Genomic DNA, 8,129 nt, shown 5'->3' on the forward strand with positions numbered 1-8,129 from the left:
CATAATGTGAACATGCAAAGACAATATCCTTGGCAGTCCAAAAAGAAAGGCTACAAATTTTCGGCATTGACAGGGTCTTTATGGTCCATCATCCACATGCATGCATGCCACTCGTTTGTTTCAAAGTTTCCGTACGTGTCGTTGTCCATCCACACATTTTAAGCGCAAGTTTGAAGAATAGTCATGATTTAGTATTAGTACGAAATAACTATTCCAATAACTGCGTATTTAGAGGACATATTATTATCAAGTCACGTCACTAACTGTACCAATGTTTGGAATCATATACTCCGTGGAGGTGACTGGTTGGCACGTATGCCTTAGTCCACAATCTTCTCTGATCTTTTCCTCATTAAGAATTTGAGTTGAGAGCTATTTTTGGACGAAAGGAGTTGCCCGGGCCGGTGGAGTACAAAACTGACGTGTTTTCTTGGGATTCAACGAAATCAGCCCCCGTCCAATCTAATTTGTCCCGTTTGGATTGAGGATTTCTTTTTGAAAAGCTGGATACATAGCTACGCACCAGGACAATAGTGCATTTAGAACTTGGATATCAGTTAATTTTTTTGTGACAAAGTCGGGCCCGAATTATATTATTTCGGTTTTGAGGTGACTTTTTGAACTTGATTTAGTCGTTGAATTGAACTTGTTTAGTTAAACCTTTAGGTTTTGGGTTTATTTCGTACTAAATTAGTAGACCCTACGACAATAATATTTATATTTATAATTTTTAAGAAAAATTGCTCGAGATCTCATTAAAAAAGCTCTCTCAAAGCTACACAAAAAGCTAAAGTTGCATAGGATGAGACCAGTTATCCAGGGACTATCAAGCAGTCCCATCATTGTGCATGTTATTGGTTATGTGATCCAGAAATTCCATATAAGGGGATGAATTGGCAAAAAAATTTATTTGGGGGATTAAGAGATTTTTTTTAATTAGTCATATTTTTAGGGGATCACTAAGAAATTAACCAAAAACAGGGGACGGGGGCCACCCATGAGCTCTGCATAGCTCCGTCCTTTTTACTTTTTTTTAGGTCCATTTAACATTTTTATCTAAGAATTAAACCATTTTATGCTGCAGTATTCCTAAAATTTTGAAACTGAGCTGATTGTTTATTTTAATTAGTACAGATTTGAGGGTTTATTTTGAAATTTTTGAAAAGTATACACCATGACCCTAGGGCAATTATTTTTAGAACGAGTAGTTTAGAGTTTGGGAGTCAGTTTTTTTGTACCACCAAATAGCCCCGTCCAGTTTAACTAGTTAATTTAGGATCAACTTGTACTTCAATGTTTATATGCTGCTTTTTCTATCTATATCATCAGGCAATCAAAGGAAGGTACAACTCCAGTAATTATGATATTCCAAGAAGCATGGCTGAAGATGATAGATTAAGAATCAAGCCTATCTCTTTTATGTTAAGTAGTCTAAAAATTATTCACAGACTTCAAAATCTCTTTTGTGTTAAGTAGTCTAAAAATTATTCATAAACTTCAAAATTTGGAAACTCTTAATTTAGCTATTTTATGTAAGAATAATGAAAGAAGGCTTAGCACAAACACCGCTAACACTTTGTATGGTTCTTGGTTCTTTTTTTTAAGGTTTTTCTATAAAAAAGAAAGTTAATTTAGGCTCGTGTTTAAGAGTTTCTTTTCTTTTCCACACCCTGAAGAGAGTTCCGAGACACTACTAATAATGTATACAAACCAAATTAACCTTCACAAATCTCATATAAGCAGCAAGCACGTCTCATGCATATGTATTAGGTGAAAATATAGAATACAAATTTTTGGCCATGACAAGTACATCAGTGTACATGCATGCCATTCATTGAAACGTTTGTCAATATTAAAATTTGAAGAAGAGTCATTTTTTATCTTTCAAAATAGGAGAAGAGATTTCATTAAGAAATTGGAATCAATAGATAATTGTAAGAAGAGTCATCAATTTAGTACTATAACAAGTCATGTCACCACTGTTGTGTTGTCATGTACCATTTACGTACGTTGGAATTTAGGAAAGAACCAGCAGTACTGACGGTGGTGTACAGATGTTTTCGGAGGTGACTGGTTGGTATTATGTCTTACTGCACAATGCCTTCACATCGCTTTGTTTAGAAATCTATAACCAGTCTATTTTAGTACCAGAGGAGGTGGAGGCCATGGCAAAGCCAGAAATCTTGTTATGGGGAATCAAAAGTCTTTGTAGGGGCCTAGCTAGGGGTTGCAATCAAGCATAAATTGATTTGGAAACCTAGTTTGCTAAAAAATTCAGGTTCAAGAGCAAGCTGGGCCGGACCGCCGGTGCAACTGGATACTGATCTTCACTCTGGTCAGTCGGTCATTCTTCCTAGAGTGAATTTGAAAGCTGGTTGAATGCAAAAAGATTCTCACACTCACAACATGCCATTATGCCAACTTGGGCATACTTGTAAACAGTTGTAGGATTTTGGAACTAGTAAGAAATTTTATTTTGAAACTAGTAAGATTTTTTTTTTAATATTTCTGTTACACCATTAATAAGAATTCCTTCAGCAAACCACATAGTAAGGTATTGGAATATATAATTGTTGAAGCTTAACTGGAAATGAAAGAGCACAAATTTGAGAAACAATAGTTTGGTCTTCAATGAGTGATTATTGGAGTATTAATTTTCGCGTAATAAAGTAGAGTCTATTTGTGGAAATCTTACGTCAGTTATCCACATGAAATAAAGAAAATAATGGATGAAGAACCTCATGATTTTGCTACAGAAGATTTCACCAAAAACATATCTTAATTTTAATAATTAAAGAGACTCCACTTGCGTCCTTGACTTGACGAAAAGATACAGAGTGTTTGTTGGTTGCATACACTGCTGGCAGCAACGGAGGCAGAGGAGGCTAAGGGTGTTGTAGCCCACCCAAAAATGTCAAAACTCGTTTTACTATGCTCTCTGCACATAAACTTCTACTTCGACTTTGATACTTGTACTTGGGTTTTAGTAGAGGCACAGACTGAGGGAGAGAAGAAACACAGAGGTGAAGAAGGATGGAAATCGATTAGAATACACTATGTTGATCATGTTTTTTTCACCCATAGTTTGTGTAAAATTTATCTAACACTAGCAAATTCGCACACGCGATGCGCCTGCCGCTACATTCCAAGACATGTAAAATGTAACCACAACGATGCATTCACTTCTTCCAAACTGTATTGAGATTAAGATTCTCATTCAATAATAGTTCAACCAAGGGTATCCATTTACACACAAAAAAACAAACAAACAATTGTATGCATTTTCTTTAAATGACACTGCCACAGGCAGGTGCAATGACACAAATCAGAAAAAGAAGAGAGCTAATTTAACTGTCTTCACTTGTTTCAGAATTACCGTGCAATAACTTGTCAACTCAAAATAACCATATAAATAATTAATTCAAGGGCTTCCACAGAGATTGGACCGTTGACTGCCATCCATTTTGGTATCAATCACTATCAAAGTCGAGCTTGCTCAATGATTTTAGGGCTCTAAAGATTCTCCATTAAATGACAATGAAATGTAAGTTAGCAAATAGATGAACTGATAAATGCTAGAATAATAACATGATAATCAAATGATGAGCATCTAGTATTAAATTTGTTTACTGAATTTGACTCATCTGTAGTACGTCTTTTCTTTCTATTTTTACAATGTTTTACTCAGTCTCTAAATCATTTGAACTCTCAGATTTTCTTAAACAAAGTATTAACATCAAAAATTAATTTTCAGATGAATACCATACACACAAAAAGCAAATCCATTAAACATAAGTTTTAAGTTCAGGCAGTTGGGACCAATCCACTCCTGATGAGAACTTCAAACATTAGCGTCAGAAACAGAAGTGTATAAGTATGTTAATCATAAATGCAAAGTTACTAAGTGAGATGAAACGGATCCCTGCTACAAAACAGAAAGACAACTCAATCGAAGATGACAACAATTCTTACTAATGGATGCCTTTTTGCTATATAGATCAATTAATGATTTTTCAAGCACATTATACTGCTTACTTACGAATTTTGATTTATAATTGAGCTTAAAAGTGTCTCTTCTATCGGGAAAACTTACACTTCTATAGTATATGCACTGCTTAATTACTTACTGCGTGTAAACAATTTATCATTGAAATTAAACTTTAAACGTGTTTCTTCTTTCAGGAAAATTAGCTAACTTTAGAATTGTCCTCGATTCTTCAGACTGGCCAAAATCTCATGAGATTCAACTGAAGAATCAAGAACAGGAATGGGTTCGTTCAGATTCAGTGGCAGCCGAGTAAACAAAAACACAAAGGGTTTCTATTGCTTTCAGTCGCAGCTGATCAAACAAAGAAAACACGGAGGGGCAAGAAGATCTATTCATGTCGGTCCGTTGAAAAGACCCCTTTTCTTTATTATAGTAAGATAACTTAGCGCACCTTCCTATAACGTGTTGTACAACTGACTACTCTTTTGTATAAGCATCCCAACAAATATATGCATCAAAGGTATGATATATATATAGAAATAGAGAGCACTGGACTGAACTAAGCATCCTGTGATCACATTCACGCTATTCATTCTTCTAAGGTTAATCCGTCCCTCAGTGGATATAAGTATGAGCGAACTTTTGTTTAAAGTATGGTGCTGGAAGCTCATGACCTCCGGAAAAGGAAAGATAGAAAATTTGAACCAATTCTCCGAAGAAGAAGAAGAAGATTTTTAGTTCTTATAATAAAATCTGGTTTGAATTAATTTTCCGGTCAACTGAACAATTAGAAAAATCTGCAACCTCAACTTGGGGAAGATATTTTGGATGAGTATGGTCCTTAGTCTACCCTTCTTCTCAGGTATCTTTGTGTGGTTGCATATAATAATTAGGTACTATTCCATCACATCTCAATGTGTTGCCCAAAATAAACTCATGGCCCACTGCAGAGAACTCATGGTATTTCGAAGGATAAAGTTATATTAAGAAAATGTTGGACAAGCCAACAGAAACAGAGGCTATGAGAATACAAGCGCATTTGCACAAATTTAATCATTTTCGGTAAATTTTTTTTTTTTTTATTTAAGCAAGGATCGGAGACAAAACATTTATTGATTATAGTAAAAAAAAAAAGGAGGGGGAGCAAGCACCTGACCTCCGGGAAAGAAAGAAAGATATTACGAGAAGTGAATGCTTATAAAGTAGTGGCCTTGATCGACACAAATCAATGGACTTATTCTTTTGTATCATAAATATATAATCAACCATCTGTTGCAGAATTTCCCCAACAGTCCCTCTTTCTTTTTAAGTCTGGATTACAGATCACACGCAAGAAAACCTAGGATTGCACATAGGAATTAAGATGAGTCTTTATCGGTAGGACTGTCGATGTGAATTGGTTTCACAATCATAGACAAAACATGCTCTATGCTCTTTGAATGTTCTGCTCCAATTCCGTCTCCATGTTGATACATGAACAAAGTTGTTCTTGCAAAATTTAGAACTATGTTCACGAATGAACGATCAAACGGAGATGAAACAATTAGGTAGCGGTTTATCTCTTTAAACGTTTCAATAATTAAGTTTTTACGTGTTCACGAGCATCGTCTTCGGAGACGTTTGTTTCTTGCATATAGCAGTGTATGGATGACGCCACTTCACCTCTTTTTACCTCTGCCTGTATTCAGCATTAAGAAAAAGGCATGTTAATAAGTTCCTACAAGAATTGTGCGAACAGTAATTTTTGATTTTATTTTTGTCAAATTTTTGAATGACATACCGAAGACGTTGCGAGATCATTTGAAAGTCGACACAGCAAACATGAATAATATATTAGAGGATGATTGTTTTCGAAGGCTTGTAATGCATCATCACTGATCTTCGATTAGTCGTGAAATATGCAGCCATTAGAAAGACATATCCAACAGATGACACCGACCCATTATGCTGATATTCCATAAAAGTTGGGACATACTCATTATGGCACCATTTTGCTTCTGTCAACATTGCCTTCACCGAATTGGCCAACTAAATAAACGAAGAACAACGCCAATTATCCACAAATTCTCTAAAAAAGTTAGGCGATGGAAAAAAAAAAGAACAAAAACAACAATGTACACATATACCGATTTGGTTAAGTGCGGTAAGATGTCAAATTGTTGTTCACTGAGTATCTCGAAAGCCATTTCATTCACGGTGTTGAAGAGGGCTAAGAAACATATCTTCATGTAATATGGCAGGTTCTCCACGGCTTTGGAATCCCACCTTCAAATGAAAATTTGTAAATTAACGCCATAAGAGTTTCGGCTAAGGTAGTTGAAATTTGAGTATATAGGATTATACCTGTCAATAGCAACGGTAAATAGTTCTAGTTCTTCTAAAGATCCATGAGAATCATAGATGTCATCGATTACTAGAGCAAAGCTCATAATTTTGGTGACCCATTCTCTACAACGTCCTTGTCGTGGCTCCCAACAAGCCCCAATATTTGATAAGAAGCACTCAACCAATCGATCTCTTGCAAAATACAATTCCTTTGCAATCCCCATATCATTCCACCATCTGAACCAAAAATGAGATAATAGCACAATTAGTACAGTAAGACATCATTGCAACTAACGGACCGCAGTCCGCATATGCCCTTAAATGTACGTATAAAATAGACATGCACCTTAATACATGCATGAGTTCCATCTTGTGTTGAGCCTGAACCATGTTAAAATTTACTTTAGCCAATTCAAGAAGAGGAGGATTCATATCATTTTGAGACTCATATGCTTCAATGTAAAACCTAGTTTCCGATCTTGGAACCCTCCAGTGAAATGGTGTCTCTAAAGATCGACGAACTTGTTTATCAAGGTTAATGTTAATGTTTTTACTTTTGTTGCTTCCATTTTCCGATAGATATTTTCTTGTGAGGAGTATGGCTTCACTTAAGATGCTTTCCCCTTTCATAAGCAGATGTGCCGCTTCAAATAAACTCAGCATTCCCTTTATATCGTAAACAATAGTTTCCTTGAACCCACCTTCCGCGTGTCTGAATTCGTCAAAAACATCTACCACACGCAAGATAAACTTGTTATTAGCTAAAAGAAACGACAAAGCAAACCCACTATATAATTGAAAAACCACGAATTTAACAGGGGCAAACGCCCACACCTCATGGACTTAGCTGGCTCTACCTTGAGATTCATAAAAACCATACTGCCTAAAAAGCCTAAATCTGAGAGAAGTTGCATATAAGTTATCTTTCATCTTCTGTGCATCGTCACGGTCATGGTACATGTCCTCTAGGATTTTGAGAATCTCTTCCTCTATAAAGTAACTCATTCCGAGTCTTTGAATCGCATCGATCAACTCAAGCTTCTCCAGTGGTTTTACTGCATTCTTAAGCAAACCCTTCACTTGTTGTTTTATGTTCTTCACGGGTAATTCCGTATCTGTTTTGTGCTGCATATAAAAAAGTAGTAGTAATTAGTATAATCTTAGAAGATGAACCAGTTCATATAATGAACTACTCGAGTGGAAAATTAATACAATGATCGCCATGTAATTAGTCTTTGGTACTGATTCAACAAAATGGTTATCCCAAATTGCAGGTTGGTACTGAAAGTGCACGGAGTCTTCTGATTGTGCAAGGCGTTTGGTGCTAACAGGCAACCGGCTCGAGAATGGGGTGGAGGTGAAAGGGGACCGTAACGATGATGAAGAACAAGATGGGGAAGAAGAATTTAGGAGTGGATAGTGAATAATTTGAGACATTGCAGAGATCATATTATTAGTTGGTGCCAATGTTCAATGCAAATCTCTCAACTTTCTTTTTTTCTCTCTATCAATGTTATTAATGGGATGGTCCGGATGGATATATATATATATATGTATTTACTAACCGAGTCATTATTACATTTTACATGCACACGTTTTCATTTCATCTTGTCCAAAGATATTTTCATGATAGAACGTCACAGGACAAGTGTTTTAGGGAAACATGCAGCACGGAAGTGACGTACGTATAACTTATTGTTAAACGTCACACGACAAGTGTTTTCGGGGAACATGCAACATGGGAGTGATGTACGTATAACTTACTGTCAAAATTTTGGTGGGCTGCGAGTTTCCAACACAAGTCACTGGTACCCTC

At 36.0% G+C, this 8,129-nt stretch overlaps 1 protein-coding gene across 1 annotated transcript; it reads right to left on the reverse strand.

The window, feature by feature from the left end:
• Window positions 1-5,895: 5,895 nt before the first annotated feature.
• LOC113344199 (myrcene synthase, chloroplastic-like) lies at window positions 5,896-7,750 on the reverse strand. The gene is made up of 6 exons (XM_026588213.1): window positions 7,526-7,750; window positions 7,194-7,438; window positions 6,660-7,100; window positions 6,332-6,550; window positions 6,115-6,253; window positions 5,896-5,985 (listed from the first exon to the last, which is right to left on the reverse strand). The coding sequence occupies exons 1-6, from the start codon at window positions 7,748-7,750 to the stop codon at window positions 5,896-5,898; spliced, it is 1,359 nt and encodes a 452-aa protein (XP_026443998.1).
• Window positions 7,751-8,129: the final 379 nt, after the last annotated feature.

Source organism: Papaver somniferum, unplaced genomic scaffold, assembly GCF_003573695.1.
Source record: "Papaver somniferum cultivar HN1 unplaced genomic scaffold, ASM357369v1 unplaced-scaffold_75, whole genome shotgun sequence".
NCBI classification, from domain to species: domain Eukaryota; kingdom Viridiplantae; phylum Streptophyta; class Magnoliopsida; order Ranunculales; family Papaveraceae; genus Papaver; species Papaver somniferum.

Coding starts and splice junctions, on each gene's coding strand:
- LOC113344199 (XM_026588213.1), bottom strand. CDS start 7,750: ATGTCTCAAATTATTCACTATCCACTCCTAAATTCTTCTTCCCCATCT. Junction 7,439..7,525: donor CTAATTACATGGCGATCATT/GTATTAATTTTC, acceptor TTTTATATGCAG/CACAAAACAGATACGGAATT. Junction 7,101..7,193: donor AGATTTAGGCTTTTTAGGCA/GTATGGTTTTTA, acceptor TCAATTATATAG/TGGGTTTGCTTTGTCGTTTC.